This window comes from Octopus bimaculoides, chromosome 2 (genome assembly GCF_001194135.2).
Source record: "Octopus bimaculoides isolate UCB-OBI-ISO-001 chromosome 2, ASM119413v2, whole genome shotgun sequence".
Lineage (NCBI taxonomy): Eukaryota > Metazoa > Mollusca > Cephalopoda > Octopoda > Octopodidae > Octopus > Octopus bimaculoides.
In genome coordinates this window covers 128,093,656-128,114,727 of record NC_068982.1, presented here as the reverse complement: position 1 = coordinate 128,114,727, position 21,072 = coordinate 128,093,656, and the positions used below count along the sequence as shown (strand labels likewise).

The 21,072-nt window shown below is 33.3% G+C and overlaps 1 protein-coding gene across 1 annotated transcript in view; it reads right to left on the bottom strand.

Moving 5' to 3' along the window:
- The window catches only part of LOC106874304 (ankyrin repeat and IBR domain-containing protein 1), a 304,438-nt gene that overhangs the window by 64,459 nt on the left and 218,907 nt on the right, over positions 1-21,072 (bottom strand). Inside the window, exons 9-13 of the mRNA XM_052965880.1 lie at positions 19,647-19,810; positions 14,116-14,204; positions 12,031-12,175; positions 4,663-4,838; positions 779-796 (exon numbers count right to left, since the gene is read on the bottom strand). Of these exons, the coding sequence (XP_052821840.1) occupies positions 779-796; positions 4,663-4,838; positions 12,031-12,175; positions 14,116-14,204; positions 19,647-19,810 (592 nt within the window). The remainder of the gene's footprint in view (positions 1-778; positions 797-4,662; positions 4,839-12,030; positions 12,176-14,115; positions 14,205-19,646; positions 19,811-21,072) is intronic.

The window sequence follows — 21,072 nt, the reverse complement described above, 5'->3', positions numbered from 1 at the left end:
GCCACCAGCACAAGTGCTAGAAGGCAATGCTGGTAACGATTACGCTCAAATGGTGCTATTTACGGGTCACTAGCACGGAAGCCAGACAGCTGCTCTGGCAATGAACATGCTCAACAGTGCTGTTAGTGCTCCACTGGCACAGGTGCCAGTCATCGAGTATGATTCAATTACAATTTCACTTGCCCCAACAGGTCTTCATAAGCAGAGTTTAGTGTCCAATGAAGAATAGGTTAACATGGGTGCCAGTCGTCGGATTCGGTTCGATTTCGATTCAAATTTCAACATTTATATTTTACCACAATAAAAAACGATTACCATATACTAGACCTAGTGTTTGGTTATTTTTCAAACCATTGTAATCCATAAACTTTCAATAATATTCATCATCAACAAAATAAGCTAGAGTATATTTTCAATTAACAACTGTATGTTATTTATGGAAATAAATAAGCATAAACCTTTTCTTTTTGTTGTTGTTATACAAATTAAGTTGCTGACACACTTATAAAATAGTAGCTGGGCAACTTAAGGTTTGAGAACTGAAATGCCCTTTAGCCAGGGGCAAAGTATAGCTATGATTGTGAGGATTGGTTATAATGCACAAGTTTTATTACTAACATAGTATTTTTTTCCCTAATGAGAATGGAAGTTAATATACTAAAGAGAAATTAAGGTTATATGATAGTTTTGAATGTGTGTATCAACACATGACTTTCAAAGTTCCAAGCTAGTTTATCTTCATATCCAAGAGTTCATTGCAACATATGTTTGAACTCACCTTCCCAAATGATCTTTCCTAGAAGAATTACATTTTTAATATTACTAAAATTTTGACATCAAATAATCAATAAATATTTTAACTAAGTAGCTACTAGCATTTTGTAAAATATCAAAGTTAAGAAAGAATTTTTGGTTTGTTTTACCTTTTGTTTTTTTGTAACAAAGAATAAGCTAATGTTTATCAGGAGAATTTCATCAGTTATATTCGGATTAAGAACAATCTGGATATATTAACTGATATCTAAATATATATAAATTATTAATCCCTGGAAAAACATTTTAAAGAATGTTGTTTAGCTCCAGAGTCATGACGCAAAAATGTGAGAGAGACGGTTTCCTCTAGTTAAGATCATGGTTTCATCAGCCTTTGAGGACTATGGGTATTGCCCATCTTTTCTGACTAACTAATAATAACATATAAAATAATATTTTCGTTTTTTTTTTTTTTTTTACAATGAAACTGGATGAGGGAGCTAGAAAGAGCTGATAAATTACCTCTTATCATTAAAAAAAAAGGACACATTGGTCAATGAAATCTTTGACATACAGAAAGACTGAATCATCGTAGATGGAATATGTTAGAAGAGAGACTGATCATTGAAGCTGAAAAAGAAACCCCACAACATCTTGTTGGGAATTCAGGTTTTAGAATAAGAGTTATTAAGTTGCAATCTAACTAATGCATCTTCCATTCAATAATCACATAAAAAGAAAAAAAACTACATCAGCTACTGCAGCTGTGGCAATATTGCTATTAAAGAACTGTATACATGTATGAGATTTAAAAAGTGAGACAGCAATGTAGATTTTAAAAGGAAAATATCACCAGGGCATTATTTAAGTTGTATTAACACATTTATATAACCAGGCTTCATAGAAATGCAATTGTAATTTCCATTGCTATTTCCAGTTACTATTCTGTCCGCATGTACAAACCAAGATAATTTTCAAAGCCTTGTGACTCAATAACCAGGCACTGCAAATATAGATGTCTTCAGAATTCTTTTATAGCTAAATACTTTTCCTAACAGGTTAGTGTTAACAAGTTGCCTGTAAAACATGTTAGTGCTAATAAGTTACTTGAAAAGCAGGTAAGAGTTAGCAGCAGGAAAGGCATCTAACAATAAAATGCGACCTCAAATAAGTCTCTAGCCAATCCAGATTAATATGGAAATACAGACACTAAACAAACAAATGAAGTCAACATTTTAACATGTTAGTGCAGCAGTAATGAAGAATTGCTACTGTATATGTTACAGAGATAAGGATCTTAGACCATAACCTGCTTTTATATGAAATGTAAACTTAGCAATTAAGTAATTTTACTCCCTTAGAAAATTATTTATTTCATTTTATTAGCATAAATGAAATTCTTGGAAGAATTTCAACCTTGTTAGTTACACTTTAAATTTCTAAATATTCGGTGGGTGTCTGGTAACCATATACAACTACAAGTTATAAGATCATGGGACTCAAACACTGACTTCCATGAGATATAACCTTGAAAAGAAAATATCATAACTGCAAATAGTTTGAGTTCATAAGATTAATTAGGAAATACAACTAATAATCTTTTCCCTGTCAATTTCAGCAGTAAATAATGAAATGCACCAAACTAAATTAGAATTTTAAATGGATGCAGAACTCTATATATGCTAAATGAAAGATAATAACGTAAGGCTCAAAATATTTTTTTCTAATTAACCAAAATGAAAAATGGAAATTTGACATTTAGTTGTGTTTTTCGATCCTAAGATTAAAAGTTGATTATGCATATTAAAGAGCAAAACAAAAAAATTATATATTTATTTTCCCCTTCATTTAGTCATGTGAATTATGGAAAAATATGGATATATAATATAAATGACAGATATTGTATACATTAATACAGTTAAATTAAATTTGTTTTTTGAGGACTAATGTGGAATTTAACAAGTAATATATATAGTTTAAAATTAAAAGTTTAGGCCATCTGAAACAGCTAATAAGAAACAGAACCCAAAAGTGAGTCTCTGGATGTTCAGTTTTTCAGTTTAATTTTGTGTAAGTCATAGGAATGAAATGATTGGGTGCAACTGTTTGGATGTTAACAATCTGGCACAACTGACTGAAGATTCAACCTGTTTTGGTGCCAGAATATGTTTGGCACTGGAGGCAAACACAAACACTCACATATGCATGCACATACAGAAAAAAATAGATAGATAGATAGATAGAGAGAGAGAGAGAGAGAGAGAGAGAAAGAGAAAGAGACATTATACATACATATAAACATCAGATGCTCACACAAAAAACAGGAGAGTGAGAGGAGAGAGAGAGAGAAAAAGAGTGAGAGAACGAGAGAAAGAGACATTGTACATACATAAAGACATCAGTAGATGCTTACACAAAAAACGGGAGAGTGGGAGGAGAAAGAGAGAGAAGGAGAGAAAGTGACATTGTACATACATATAAACATCAGTAGATGTTCACATAAAAAACAGGAGAGTGAGAGAGATTAAAGCATCTAATGTCAAATCAATCAGTGTAGAATCATTGATGCCAAATAAGCAGCACCTAAATGACTGTACCAAAATATCTCATACCCATATGACATTTGCACTTGCACCCACACTTAATTTCAATAGTTATTTAACCCTTTAACATTCAAACCAGCCATATTCAGCCAAAATAGTCAATTTGTTTTATGGTCAAACTAGATAGGCTAGCTTTTCACACCTACTATATTAAGTCTTACCCAAAAATAAACACCCCTACCACTGAAGTCTCACAACTACAAGATGATGCATGATGAATACAAAACAATATTAACAAGAGCACTCAGAGAGCGCAAACCTCTGCCAAGGCAACACCAATGTCCTCTCAACGGTTAGCCAGAGATGATATTTAAAACGAGAATATCTGAAATAAATTCGACTGCTCTCACAAACGAGAATACTAAAAATGAACACGATCGCTCTCAAAAATTAAGTAAAAGCACAGGAAAAATAATCCCAAATCCTTGTCCGGCACCGAATCGATCCCAAAATCTAATCAGTGCGTGCCAGTCATGAGGCTAAACATCCCTGAAAGTTTCATCCGAATCCATCCAGTGGGTCTTGAGATAGCTTGTCCACCAAAAAACAAACAAACATGACTGAAAACAATACCTCTGCCTTCTCTAAGGCAGAGGTAATAAAATGTTACATTTGACAGAGTAATCTGAATGTTACAGGGTTAATAATTTATTGGAACCTATTTTCATAGTAGATATGGTGTATCCTCTCCAGTTGTATTCATGTGATAATGTTGAGCTAAACCAAGGACTTAAAACAAAATCAACCATTTTATCAACTGGATCTGGTATTCTAACCACTGGTATTATGTACCAAAGGACAAATAATGTTGCAATTTTAAAGTAGTTTTGTTTTTAGTTTTTCCAATTGTTTAGACAGAAGGAAGGGTTATGACCATGATCTTTGCATTATATTTTAACAAGAATATCATCTGAAGATGAGAAGAGATAATAGAGATCAAAATGTTAAGCCAGCAACACATTTAAAACTAGAAAGGCATAGAAAACGGACATATGATGATGATGATGAGAAAGATAGGGAGGTAGATAGATAGATAGAATATATAGATTGATAGATACATGCACATGCATGCACAAACAGTGAGAGGGAGAGAGGTGGGTGAGAAATATTTCACTATAATTACATTAATTTTTGGATAAATAGCTGTCATTTACCCTAATTACCTGTTGTTATTTTTTCTTGTCATTTACTTATAAACAGACATCATCTCATGTAATTGACAAAAAAAGAAACAAACAAAAGGTAAAGAAAAATAGAAATTACAAAAACATTTCAGTTGAAGATTAGGTAATATTTTGTTACTGACCAACAGAAATAATGACCATTCCCGCAGTCAACAGCTCGAGAAGTATCTTCTGGTATTTTAACGGTAGACAGTAATGAATTAGATCCTGTGTTATTTTCAATTTCTGGTAGGTGAACTGCTCTAGCACAACCTGGGTAAGGGCACCACTTCATAGAAGGATTGCTATCAACAAAAGCCTATGACAGAGAAAGAAAACTGTTTTAGAAATAGTTCTTGAATAATAATAATAATAATAATAATAATAATAATAATAATAATAATAATAATAATAATAATAATGATAATAATAATAATAACAATAATGATAATAATAATAATAACAATAATAACAATAAATAAATAAATAAATAATATTCATCACAATAACTGATATGAAATAAAACAACTATCAGTAATAACAATGATAATCCTTTCTACTAAAGGCACAAGGCCTGAAATTTGGTGGGAGGGGACTAGTCAATTACATTGACACCAATACTCCACTGGTACTTAATTTATCAACCCCAAAAGGATGAAAAGCAAAGTCGACCTCAGTGGAACCCAGAACGTAAGGACAGGCAAAATGCCACTAAGCATTTTGCCTGGCGTGTTAACGCTTCTGCCTACACACATGCTATGTAAAACACTTTCAATACAGTAAAAATAAGAGCACCACAACAAGCCACAGCACATACCCAAGGCACACAGCTGTGCTCAGTAGTGCAGTGAAAACATGTGATTAAAAATAAGGCTATTGAAAAATAATAATAATAATGATAATTCTTCTTCATCATCATAATCATTTAATGCCTGTTTTCCCATGCATAGGTCAGACAGAATTTGTTGAGGCAGATTTTCTATGGATGAAGGTTCTTCCTATCTCTGACCCTTACCTGATTCCAGGCAAGATAATATTTCCCCATGGTCAGACATGTTTTCAGCAGAAGAGTAGGAATCACTTGCATGATGTTCACTTACACTTGTCACATGAAGTTAAGACAAAGGTACACTTGCAAACACACACCATCATCATTTAATATCCATTTTCCATGCCAGCATGGGTTGGATGGTTTGGCAGGGGCTGGTTAGGCAGGGGTCTGCACCAGCATCCACTGTCTGTTTTGGCAAGGTTTCTATGCCTGGATGCCCTTCCTAATGCCAACCACTTTACAGAGAGCATTGGATGCTTTTTATGTGACACCATAATCAGTGCATTGTATGTGGAACCCTTACCAGTGCTTTTTACATGGCACCAACACTGAAAGGGTCACCACATAACTTACAAGGCAAAATCCACTTTAGCTGAGAGGGGGGTAGTAGTGAGGGGGTGAGGTGGCTTTGTGCCACACATACATATATTAATGTGGCGCATGAAATGCGCACCCACCACAATCCTGGAGTGGTTGGTGTTAGGAAAGGCATCCGGCTATAGATCAGACAGGAGCCTGGTGCAGGCTATTGGCTTGCCAGTCCTCAGTCAAACCGTCCATCCCAAGCCAGCATGGAAAATGAACATCAAATGATGATGATGATGATATACATAAATTAAAATATAATTAGCTTCCTAAATTTATTGTTCATCTTATTTCTCTCTATACATATGCGAGCCAGCTTTTTATTTAGGTACATCTTAAAACCTTTTTGGTCAATTCTATTTTAAGTCACTTGAGCAGTTTATTACTTTTTCAGGTATGTAGGATGAAGAACCTTAGTGTTCCTTAAGGGTAAGTCTGTCTCAAACCTACAAGCCCATTAAGCTGGGGCTTTTTCCAATTTGCATGGTGTTTAAGCAACTGAGTTTATATGAATACCCTACTGAACAGGATGCCACTGTTCCTCATTTTCAGCTGAGAGAACTAAAACATCATGAAATGAAATGTCTTGCTCAAGAACAAGAGGCACCACCTGGTCCAAGAAATGAACCTGTGACTTTATGGTTGTTAGCCTAACACTTTAACCATCAGGCCACGCTATACTAAAAGTTAAAAACATATGAACTAAACCAACAGACAATTGTGTTGCATTGCTGATGAATGTATATTGATGGAATGGAGTTCACTCTTTGGTTCTAACAGCAATGTCAGTATGCTGAAGGGAAGAAAAAAAAGTTCTTTGTCTAATGAAAATTGATGCGTGTCCCTTAATGTATAGTGAGAAATGATTTGATTAGATGATGGGGTGGGCAGTACTGAAAAGCTATAGCATGAATAGCTGTAGCTATAACAACTACAGTGGAAACCTCAAACTATATGAAGGATCTATCTTCCTTCCTGACAAGATAAATTTCTAAACCATTTCTTCTATGTATTATTTCAAGATGAAAAAAAAAACAGTTGTTAAACTTAAGATATAACTGTCATCATGAACTGAAATACACTAAGAATTCTCCACCTATATGGTAACAAGTGCGTTAAGTTTATTTTCTTTTAAAGAGTGAATCAGTTCTTGGTGCATATCAATAAGGAGAAATAATGAAAAGATGGATAAAAATTCGAGACATTTTAACACTGAAGCATGGTAACTGTTTAACTATTAAAAATGTAGAAAGTTTTCCAGATAGAGACTTTTATACTGAATAAAGTAAAGTTGAATTTTATTGCAAAGTATGGTGCTACATAATTGTTTCAAACATGTTACAAGAGAAAAATTGTTTTGAATGTGCTAACATTATATATAGATAAATTACATCCACCAAAGATACACTCCATTAACAATTAACCCTTTCATAAATGAGAATTAACTCAGTGTGGCTCACAAAGAAATAGCTGAAAATAGAATCACCTTTCTAGCAGTTATAACTTTATGGAATTTTTCCTTAACTGAAGACAGTAGATCACAGACTTTATTCTTAACTGTTAGACCTCACATACCATAGATTTAATTCGTATATAAAGTTATTCTTTATAGGTTTAAAGATCACTGTTCATTCAATTAATGCATGTTTTTCTATGTTAGCATGGGTTTGGATAGAGAACTATTTGAGGTAGGATTCCACAGCTAGGTGCTCTGTATGTCGCCAACACATATCTGTTCTTCAAATAAGGCTATTTTTTTTTATTCCACAGGCCTTTAAATGCCAACAAGTGATGTCAACATTAACATCACTTCACTCAAACAGTGACAAATATGGAATATTAACATTCGCATACAGATTTTGTTTGTTTGTATGCATGCATGTGTGTATATGTGCAGTATTTGGAGTCAGTGCATGTGCAGATTTGTATGTATTCTCATGCATATAGTTGCATGTCTAGACATGTGTATATATTTAAATGATAAACTTCTGGAAAGTTTTATAGATTTTTACAGTTCCAGTGATTGCTGTGATCTGTAGTCTTTGAATCAGTTTTCCCCTTTCTGATTTTGAGAAACCTAATTTCTCAAGATTGATACTTAGGCGGTGTGTTACATATCCCAGTGTCTCAGTAGTTAAAGGTATAAATCTGAACTTGTAATCTGAGTAGAGTAACTGTAGATTTCTCAATAGTTCAGCAGAGGTATTTCCTTTTTCACTGATCTTTAGCTTTGATTTCTACAACTGTACACAGTTTCTCTTCTCTGTCCCAAAACACTATGTCAATTCTATTATGTTTAAATTTTATTGAGGTTTTCATTGGAATATTCTACCAGTACTTATTACGAATGGCTATGGCTTCTACCATACTGCAGGTTCTTATTTCTTTGGCCTCAGGGGCGTCCTTTTAACAGATGTCATTATACAGTGTTTTAACTACAATATCATGTCTCATCAGTAGATAATACTGTGATAACACTGAATGTACTTTGCAAAAGTCCTGTTACACTGGTTTTGATCTTTAAAGAGGTTAACGTCTGTGATAGAAAGAGTGCTATCAAGCATATTTAAAGTTCTATTTTTCTAGCATGTGTCATTAAAATGTCTTTTCTGTTGTGAGAAGGTGTATCGAGATGGAAGCAAAAAGAATCAAGATCTCTGCTCTCCTGCACATGAGCCACAACAAGTCAACCAGATGACTGTTCACAGAGTCACAGAGCTGCTCATGTCATCAAGGATGTTTCATTGACTCCTGAATCTACAGTGAATATCAGACCAGCCAATCATTAATGATTTCTTAAAGCTTTACTTATGCAGTTTGTGATTGGTTTGTATTTTCAGGCTCATTTTGTCCTTTCCTAATAAGTTCTTAATAACTTTGGTAGTTTATAACATTTGCATATGATATTGACACATGAGGATATTATTATTCATGCGGAATCTATATGGAAAGAGAGAAGTCCTTATTCTCAATAACCAAAAATCTCCAAGGACACCAATGAATAACTAAAAGGTCATCTCAACTAACCGTAGGTTAGAAATTGACCTCAAGCTGAGTAAAGCAATTTGCAAATTTTGGCCAGAATATATTTATAGCTATGTCACCATACTCACATTATCATAGATTAGGCCTTTTCTCTTTTTAAACTACTCCTGTAACACTTATCTAAAAATGCTGTGAAAAACTGTACTAAGCTGAAAGAGTACCAGCAGTCAATCTACTAACAAAACATATTTTGCTTAACAATGTAGCTATAGGTTCTCAACTCAGTCTGACATTTTCCATTTATGATGTCAGCTTTAAAATCAAACATGTTGACCCACATGAATACATAAACTCACTGTTTATTGTCAGAAAGTAGACAATGGGTTTCTTGTCACCAGGAATCTTAATTAAAGCTGAAGCTCTATGAAATGAACTGGAAGATAACTCTATAGTAAACTTCACTCACTCAATGTCAATACTATAACATGTGTGGTTTTAAATGTGTGTCTCAGATGATGAATTGACAACTTCTGCTTACACCAAGCCTATCCACTACTGCATATACATAAATAACAAAAGTGAAATTTAGAATAAAATATCTGTCATCAAAACACTCCTCAAGAGAGGTTTCACTAAAAGTTCCACTTCTAATATATTAGCAACTCAAATCTCTTGTATTACATATACTTGCCAATAACTATCTCACTGACAAATTCATATTCTACAATACACAATACATATAACTTTAGCCACTACATTTCTCTTAACAATAGTCTACACAATTGCACATGGAAAAATGTGAATACTACACTCACCAACAACAACTGATAGATGAATATCAAAATAACAGTAACTAAGCAACCACAAAAGAAATCATCCTTAACAATAGGTTACAATCAGTATGTAAGGTTTACTTTACCTCAGTCTATACAAAACCAAAGAGCAAGTCTTAAATAGATACTTCAATAAAAGAACAAAGTGTTTATATGTCAAAACACCAAAACCATGAATGGATTCAGATACATGCAACAACTCCTGGAATAGTACAACTGAGAAAGTGTTTGAATTTGTATATTACATTGAAAACACCAAAAGTCTACATGGAAGTTATAAACTTCCAAACAACTGCTATTTAGATCAGACATCCAAATTCCTCTCAAGGCTAAACATGCGTCTACAAGAAGCAGCTCTGACACTCCACTTCATTCATATATACAAAACTATATTCCTGATATAAACACCAGATATATCTACAAAATAACAAACAATACAGTGTCACCACCAAATTTTTGTTTATCAAAACACTTCAAACAATCTCCAACAAACAAAATTACTAGCAATGACAACTAATAAACATGTTCATAAATAACATATATAAAATACAATTATATATGCTTAGATCTATTCATATGTATATTCTGGCAAACATATACACATGTAACAACAAATATGCATAATTACATGCAACGCCATACTCAACACCAAATTCATTCCAACTACTATGATATATTCACACACACACACATGGCAGTATTCCAGTGCTCTCAATGGAAAATCCAATCAGTCACTTCTCATACTTATCATCACCTACCAAGATGCATATGTAACAGAACAAACACACCTTTCATTAGTGAAGATCACACTCTGGTGTTCTTTCAGTCCACACACAAACATTATAATTAACAAAATAGAAGGTAGCAAGCTGGCAGATCATTAGCGGTATTTCGCCTGTCACTATGTTGTGAGTTCAAATTCTATCAAGGTCGACTTTCAGGGTCGATAAATTAAGTACTAGTTGAGAACTGGGGTCGATGTAATCGACTATCCTCCTCCCCGAAATTTCAGGCCTTGTGCCTATATTAGAAAGGATTATTTTTTACAAAATATGATTAAATATCACTTTGGTATTGGTAAGTGATGATGCTGAAAGCTAAAGGCTTCTCTCCTTAACACTTAGATTAGGATAATGAACATGAATACTTTCTCTCTCCCCATTACTCCGATGAGGTGTTAGAAAGGACGAGAGACAAAAATTGGTTAAGACACTTTCCTGTGATGTATCTAATGACATACACAAACACAAATTAAATGAGTGAAAGTGTAAAGAAAGCTCATCTCATCTACTACAAATCTATATTCACAAACACTCATTTAAAACTTTGCTGTCTATCGTATAGCAGACCCTTACTGCATTAAAATTTGTGCCTGTTATGTTTAACATGTGATTTGACCTGTGAGACATTCAAATATGCAGTTATTCAATCATGAAGGAGAACGTTGTAAAATAAAGAGTAAGCCGTCAATAAATGAAGTGTGCAACTCAGTTTATATTCCAATATTAACTATTTCCACATCACTTACAACAATAGTGACCTTGTGAAAAGTATGAACATTACAGCTCCCATGATAATGAGATTACTCATTAACCCTTTTGTAACCATACAATAGAAATATACTGCATTTCTTTCAATTCATTTTGAAAGAATGAAGAATTTAGTAAAATCTCTGTCATTAAGCTGGTGTTTAGAATATATAGAACATAAATTGACATAAAATTTTGATGAACAGTTTTAATTTAGATCACATTTAAAAAGGAAGCTTGTATCATAGAACCAAGAGTGATCATTGGCAGGTTGGTATCAAAAGAGTTAGAACATCATTTTACTGTGAGATATTAAACACTTGACTATATTTTGCAATTGTGCAATGAATAGTCAGTCAGTTACTATTCACTAATTCTTTTCTATATTCAAACATGCAATAATATAATTTGATAAGATTATTAATGGAGAGTTTATGCTTAAACTAGTTTCAAGCCACAAAATTTAGTACTTTCTTTGCGTGTTACTATTTGAATTACATTTTCCCCTCTATCATTAATTTAGCCTGTAATTAAATTAGTCATTAGTTCAAAATTTACAATAATTACAACACAAAATATTCAAGATGAAAATGGAACATAATAGAAAAAAAAAGAACTACATTAGTTCCAGTTGTAAATCGAACTGTTTTACGAGCAAAAAAATTATGTACATAAAATCATAATTATAAAAAAAAAAAAAAAAACTAAATGATATTTCTTAGTAAGGTTGTGATGAGAAAAACTTACTTTTATATCAAATTGTAAATAGCGTCTGGCCATGGGTCTTGACACAACATTTTCTATCACATCAACAGGTACAAGTCGACTGCAGTCATAACCAGGGCATGTAATATGATGAGCATCACCTTCTTGAATTTTTAAATTGAGATATCTAAAATAATAAACACAGAAACATCTTATTCAATGCTAAAACAAAACAAAATGTTTTTTTAGTTTTAGGAAATAATTAAAAAATTTTTCATAAGTAGTGACATTTCAAACAGGTGCAGGCATGGCTGGGTGGTTAAGAAGCTCACCTTGAAACTACATGGTTTTTGGTTCAGTCTCACTGCATGGCACCTTGGATAAGTGTCTTCTGCCATAACCCCAAACTAACCAATACCCTGAGTCTAAATTTGGTAGATGGGATAAGTGTGGAAGCCCATCACATCATATATGTGTGTTTGTTATTTCTTTATTGCCCACAAGGGGCTAAACATAGAGGGGACAAACAAGGACAGACAGAGGGATTAAGTCGATTACATCGACCCCAGTGAGTAACTGGTACTTAATTTATCGACCCTGAAAGGATGTAAGGCAAAGCTGACCTCGGCAGAATTTGAACTCAGAACGTAATGGCAGACGAAATACCGCTAAGCATTTCGCCCGGCATGCTAACGTTTCTGCCAGCTCGCCTATATGTGTGTTTGTATGAGTATGTGTGAGTATGGCTCCTATTGCTTGACAACTGGTGTCAATTTGTTTACGCCTCAGTAGCACAGCAATTCAGCAAAAGAGACTGATAGAATAAGTAACAGATCTAAAAAAAAAAAAAGTATTGATGTCAATTTGCTTGACTAAACTGATCAAAGTGGTGCCCCAACAATCTAAGGAGTGAAACGTTAAAAGGTAAATATATTTCTATGTTTGTTTGATGAGATTAATTTCCTTTTCATATTTGATACTTTGAAAGTCTCAAAACTAGCAATTCAAAACACTACAATTCCTACCAACTCTACTTATCATGTGTCATGAAAAAGGGAATCTAATAATCTTTTCTTCTATAGGCACAAGGCCTGAAATTTTGTGGGAGAGAGCCTAGTCAATTACATCAACCCCAGTGTTTCACTGGTACTATTCATCGACCCTGAAAGGACGAAAAGCAAAGTTGATTTCAGTGGAATTTGAACTCAGAACGTAGTGACAGGCGAAATACCACTAAGCATTTCGTCCAGTGTGCTAACGACTGTGCCAGCTCTCTGCCTTAGGAGAATTTAATAATAATGAATTTATTGTATCCTGTGCTCAGGTGCACTACAGTTCATCAGAAAAAAAAGTAACCAAAACTGCATGAATAGTACATAAAATATGCACCTACAACCTTAGAAGGGATATGTGAAAAATTATTTCTTTTGCCCAATATTAAATCCATAAAAATTCCATCCCACTTCAAATAGTAATTTTCAATAGTTTTAAGCTTTTACAGTGACAATATCTCTTTTAGTGCTACATTATCATCATTGTTGTTTTAACATCCACTTTTCCATATTTGCATGAGTCAGACAGAATTTGCTGAGGCAGATTTTTCTTTGGCCAGAAGCATTTCCTGTTGTCAACCTTTACTTGTTTCCAAACAAAGGTAATATTTCTCCATAGTTGGGCATGTTAGTTACATTAATCTCTAAGAAGGAATTTCAAGGTCTTCACACACACATATACACAATGTATGTACACATGCATACATGTACACAAACAATATAAGTACACACACACAGACCCTTCCCACCACCACCACCACCACACTATATTAGCAAAAATTTATAGAGAGAATTTCAAACACAGGGTGGCCCAAAAGTAGGTTCACAGTTATTCAACTACCCCTTTTGCATTCATATATTAACAGTTTAGATCTTAATTATAAAAAAATGTGAAACCATTATTCTATGCTAATTTAGTTAATTTTGTCAATTTCCCTTTTCAGTTTGAAAGATAGAAATTTAAATGTAATAAAATGTTTTAAAAGAAATTTAAAGTGCCTACATAATAACTGTAAACCTACTTTTGGGCCACCCTGTATAAATAAATAAAAAGCCTGAAAGTAACTTTACTTACTGTTCCCAACAAGAACGACAAAATCGGTGCTCACAAGGCATATGAACTGGTTCTTCTGACATCATAAATGTACAGGTACATATATCACACTGGAAAGCAAGAGATTGTATCATTTATAAAAACTGCCATAAACTACACAATTTTATTCATTTATACATGTGTGCACATATATATATAAATGGTGAGATCTTTCGAAGATTTTTACAATTTGTTGCATCTTATTTATTCTTAATCTTATTTTAGAATTTGGTGGCTCTTATTTATTCTTGGCTTGATACCTACACACACTTTCCAAATTGAATGTTGTTTAATATGAGTTGATGTTGATATAAAAAGTGAGCTAAGAGAACTAACTATACTGGCCAGAATTTTTTTTGTTTTCTAACTGTAATAATTGAAAAGGCTATGTTCTGCAGATGAGGTTTTTACATAAACTGAGACATATTTGTAGTTGTCACCTTGTCTACTAATAAGGTTCAGCCTTATCCACCTGTTTAAACATAAAAATTTAATTTCCAATAAAATTAATTCTTCATTTTTTGAAAATATCTCTTTTCTTTTGTGGCATGAATACTCTACCTATTTTGTGTACAAGCTGACCTGATCTGGCCTATCACACCTACACTAAGGCCATTTTAAAACTAAACAACTGCACCACTGACCTCTTGAATGTGTGACATGTGTGATAATGTATGATTAATTCAAAACAATGTGAATAAACAAGCACTACATTTGACAGAGTAATCAGAATGCTAAAGGGTTAATAATTATTGATAGGTTTGTTTCCCTTCTTCAACTAAGAGGCAAATTTCAATTCATTGAGAATATTTTGGATCATTTGGTATGTCAGCACCTACCACAGTGTTGATACAGCTTCATTTTGCATAATTTGATAAGGGCTTTATCATTTCATTCTAAATTCCTTATAGAAATACTCATACATTTCTGAGTTATATTTAAATCTTATCTATTTTCATTCAAGTATCGAATGTGTGTGAAAATAGACTTCAAATTCTGAATCATAAATCTAAAGATCTGACTAAAAATTTGCTGCCAAATGACATAATTACCATGTCAAATTATATAATGTGAGCAGGTATGAAATATAATAGAATTCAACATGAAAGAGTTAACTAAATGTTTCTTGTAGGTCACAGAATATCAATAGATGCTAAAAGATCATAATTTTCTTTAGCTTTTTCTTCTTTTTACTATAAAAGTACACATTCATGTTTGGTACATATCTATTAGATTTCAATAGTTTCATAAACATTTTTCAAAACTATCAGTTCATATTCAATTAATATCTGAAGTTGAATGATAAAACACATCACCATTGTACATATTCCATTTTTTTCTTAAATTCATAACACTATTTCCCATTTTGATTAATTTACAAATAAATTATATTTTTGCTGCTTAGGTTTGCCAACATTTTCAAAATCCATGTCTTCTTTTCAGTTACCTTACTTTATATACAAGTACTGAATAAAAGTTCTTAAAATGATAGTTAAACTACTTATTTTATATTTCATTAAAGCTGGATTTTTTCATTTCCTTTCACGATGTAATTTAGTAGTTTTACAGTTTTTGTTATTGAATGCTAACCAATTATCATAACATTTTCTTCACAAGATGAAAACTGGGAACACTACCAGAATCATATATACAAAAGCAAACACTGTTCATAAGTGGAGTATGAATAGAGTTAATTATTCTCTGAACCAATCACTTTTATACATGAAGTATTTAAAACCAGTGACAGTCAAATGAATAAGAAAGTAAAAAATTGCAACTACAAGGTACTCAACAAGTTTACTTTCTGTTCTCTTGTTTTCTCCTACTTCTTGAAGCAACAACATTAAAATGAAGAATTACAATCTAAAAATATTTTGTGTATTTTACTTCTGAATAATAAGTTGCAGACCAACAGATTTTAAAATCTGAAGACATTAGGAAAAAGTGTTTAAATCTCTCTATATGACAAACATACTGAATTTTATTTCACCAAATTTTAAGGAAAGTAATGAGCTAAATCAATATTATGCATAGTATAGTATTATTGATACAACCCTAGAATATTAAATATCAATACTACACTGTAGATGCAAAGAAATACAGTGGCCTTTGAACAAATAGCCTAGCAACATTTTAATGTAGAACACTGCAGCTAGTGAAGGTTCAAAGACTATAAACTGCAATATCAGATTCTTTAAGCAATTATGTAGCAGAACAGGTTGATGACAACATACCCAAATCTATCTAATCAAAACTATCAATTGTTCATGATAGCATTTGTAATTTATTTAAAATTTCTACCTGAAAACATCAATATATATATATATATATATCATTGTGTAAAACACAACACAAAAAGCTAAAAAGAAGTTTCATCTGCAAATATATGATACGGAGAAATGTAAAAGGTGAGATCAGAAAAATAAAAGAAAGATAATATTCTATGAAAAAATACATAGTTTAGACTCTAAGTTCTAGTACTAAAGCCCTAGTACCTACTAATATTCATAATCTATCATATGAAAATATTCTTTTCCATGCTTTGAAGCTTTAAAAAGTATTAATAACAGAACACATGAAATAAATGCTATGATAAATAGTTTAGTAATTGTTAATTGTTGAATGAGCAATGTTGATATAACCAGAGCAGAAACCAAAAAAAGGATGATATTTAAAAAAATAGATATTGAAAAGAGACAGGAGAGAAATTTGTTAAGGAAAAGAAAATAGCAAACCACAGGAATGAAACTATATTCCTTAATAAATAACTGTAACCCTTACAGAAGTCAGTCACTGTTAAGAATATCATTAACTAAACTTAATACAAAATACATTATTTAAAATGGTCATAGATTTCTATAGTATTTTCAATAATGAATTGTAATTTAACACCCCTGTACAAGAATGGAATCAAACTTTCAACACACCATAAAGCTCGTTGTTCTTTTTAGCAAACACTTTCATCTCTGTTATTGATAGGATATTAACCCTCGTGATCTCTAATAGTCCAGTAATTGACTTCCATATCACTCTCTCCTCAATTATATTTTCTTTTCCAATGCTTCATTTATATGGTTATTGAATCGTTTTGCTTAGAAACAGGCGACTGTTAATCTTTGAATGTTATCTTCAAGATCAATAAGTCATTAGATCCTATCTAATTTACAAAAGTAGAACTCTGTTATGGGTAACTGCTTTGCACTGTAATTCACTTGAATAAATCAAAACATAACAAATAAACTATTATTTAAGTGGATCAATGAGTTACTTACAAACCACTGGTTGGCAGTGATTTACTATAAAAACAAAGCAAGCTACGGGAATTGGTTTTTAATGATTTTTAACTGATTTACAGCTTTTATTTATTAAGAGTATATTAGAGGATAGTGATAATCTAATACAGAATTATTCCAGTTACCCGAAAATTACATTTCAAATACACATACACATATAGCAGGGTTCCCAGATGCAAACAGTCCTCTAAATCAGTGGTTGTCAACTGTGGTCCATATAAGCAAAACAACAAATTGAAGATCCACAGTAGCATTTTAAGAGTTCTTGAAAAAATTCTGCTTTAGAAGTATTTACAGCAAGAAACATCTAGGTTTCTTTCTCTAATGTTTTACACAGTTCAAACTGCACAAGTTAATATGTGAAAAACAAAACAGAAATTTCCAAAGAAGAATCTATAAAACTCATTTAAACACATTGAACGGCTATGGAGGTCCACCAGAATAAAATAGTAATCAAAAGGGAAATAATACATTTCTAAATCTCTCAGAGAGATTTATGCAGTATTATTTCTATTTTAAAAAATCAGTGAATATATTTCACTTGAAATATATATGTTTTCAAAGGCAGATAGGCATCGACAGCTAGCAAGCCATGCTACTGCAGACTAATGATGAGCAATGACTCTGAAACTAGTCTCTGGATGCTGGCTTTGCTGGGTGGAGGTGCTTGTCTCCACTTTGAAAACATAAGGACACAGGAAATGTGTCAAGTCCAACAGGAAACGGTGTTTCCTAGGGCTAAATAACACAAGCATCCTTCCCTTTCATGAGACTGCCACATTAAGTTGACAACATACTATCACTAAATCAAAAGGGGTCTATAGATTAAAAATGGTTGAGAACCACTGCCCTAAATGAACAAATTGGATAATGAATGGATTTTCTGAAGAAAATTAAACTCGCATATTGAGCTGGATTTGAATAAGAAACTGTGAGTAGGTTATGCACGTGTATAAACAAATTGTAATGGAAACAACTTTTCTGAAGAAAATTATGTTCAATGAGCTACAATTTGAACAAAAAACCAAGAGTAGTTGACACACATATAAGTGGCTGGAAGAGCATGTACAAACAGTTCAGTAACATCCATGTATGCATGCCATCTAACTCAAAAATTTTCATGGAAAATAATATTTCTCTTGTGAAGTATATTTGCCACTTAAATGTGGCTAACCACTAAGGGTGGATGCTACTGTAGCTTGTAGTCCCAGGAGGACACCTCCTTCAGCTGGCTATTTACACTTTCTGTGTCCTATCAGTATTTGCAAATACTGATAGGGCACAGAAAGTGTGTCAATAGCCAGCTGGAGGAGGTGTCCTGGTATCCTGGGGTTACATGCTACAGTAGCCTCCACCCTTAGCGGTTAGCCACATTTAAGTGACAAATATACTGCACGTTGTCGTGCAGCTACTGTTTATACCTCATTCAGAGATTTATTATTGAATATTTCTCTAATTTTTTGCTTAAAACATAACCATGGATCAACAAAAGCAAGACATATGCAAGCACACACACACAAATATACATTTATGAATTTTGTATTGATGGATGGACAAATAAAACATCATTTCAGGTCTTTATGTGGTGTTTGGGTGTGGCTTGGAACAAACTACCCTTATTTATATGTATTTCAATAACTCACGTAATGAATAATTTGGTTAATGAAGAGGGCTCTGTAACAGATTATGTTCATATATAAAGAGTCCACTGTGTATGTGTGTGTATGTATGTAGATATATGTACACATGCACACACACAGAGTCATGCATATATGAGGGGAAAGAGAAGAGAGAGAGGATGGTAAAGAGAGAGAGGATGGTAAAGAGAGAGAGAGAGAGAGAGAGAGAGAAAGAGGGAGGTGGCTTATTTTCAATCTTGGTTTACTTTCTTATTGACAATATTAGGAATGTAAACTTTATTAGACGTAAAACTCAGAAAAATCTTGACAGATAGCAAACAAACCAATTCTCTAAATAATTTTTATATAGCTACTCAAAGAAAAATAATTGTGTGTGGGTGTGTGTGCATGTGTGCAGGGAGTGGGGTTGAAGAAAGATGTAAAAATTACAGATTTTCTCAGTAAACATTATGCCTTTACTACCATCTTAATATAAATGAGAATCTACAAACAAACCTAAACACACACACACACACACACACATTGAAAATACACATGTTAATAACAAATCAAATGTTTTAAGATATAAAAAATAACTTACAATAGCGTCTTGCTCTGGTGGTTCGGAAGTGGTTGGACTGTTGAGAGTTTCTGGAAGTATTGGCTGATCACTGTACAGACTTGGTGGAGGGGTTACTCCACATTTTTCACAGCATGCAAAAGGATCAGTCATCCAAGCTTCTAATAAAGTTTCTCGGGACCATTCTACAGAGAAAATAAATAGATAAATAATATTTTGTACCTTATTTATATATAACTTACTACAATTAGTCATCATTTTTGACAGCACGGGGCTGTCAAATATTCTGTTACAGAGGTCAGATGCAAGCATGGCTGTGTGGATACAAAGTTTGTTTTGTTACTATACTGTCATGAGTTCTATCATATTGCATGGCACATTGGTTAAGTGTTTGTTTACTAAGGTAGCCCAGGGCAGACCAATACCTGATAAGTGAATTTGGTAGAATGAAACTATATAAAAATCTGTTGCATGCATGTGTGTGTATCCATTTGTCTATACACGTGTGTGTGTGTGTCTACACATGAATGCATAGGGCGGCAAACTGGCAGAATTGTTAGCGGTATTTTGTCTGCCGTTACGTTCTGAGTTAAAATTCTGCCAAGATCAACTTTGCCGTTCATCCTTTCAGGGTCGATTAAATAAGTATCAGTTACGCAATGGGGTCGATGTAATCGACTTAATCCCTTTGTCTGTCCTTGATTGTCCCCTCTATGTTTAGTCCCCATGTGGGGACTAAACATAGAGGGGGCACATGAATGCATGTGTGTCTTACTTAAGCCCATCACTCCCTACAGAGAACAGCCCATCAATGATTTTCTTTTAATGTTCTCGACTCTAGGTTATACTGACCTTCTCATTTCATACATCATTTTAATGTCTTCTGGTGGGAAGGACTATTTCTCCCAAGTCTCATTTTAAATTGTCATTGATGCTTCTACAGCATCGTTTTCTTTTTCTAGGTATGGAGTGTTGGCCCTATTCAAACTCCTGTTTACTACTGGGAAGAGGCAGTGTATATTAGTCTGGCCTCTATCCCTTGACATGTCTGGCATAAGAGGCTCTACAAGTATTTTGTTCTCTGATGGCATAATTCTAACAGTCAATTCAGGTGTGGAAGCAAGGTCTAGAATTGAAGGGCCTTAGAGTCAACCTAGCTAAAACCAAAATCCTAATAAGTAGGAAGGTAGATAAAACACAAACCCCTTCAGGTAGATGGCCCTGCTCAGTATGTAGAAAAGGAGTAGGTAGTAACTCTATAAGATGTACCCGGTGCAAGCTATGGACACATAAGAGGTGCAGCAACATCAAAGGCAGGTTAACTAGCAAGTTAGTTTTTGTTTGTGGCAGATGTTCAGGTGCAATAAAGACTGCAAACAAACAGGAAACAACTTCTATCTCATTCCAGGGTGAAAAACTAGAGGTAGTCGATAGCTTCCGCTATCTG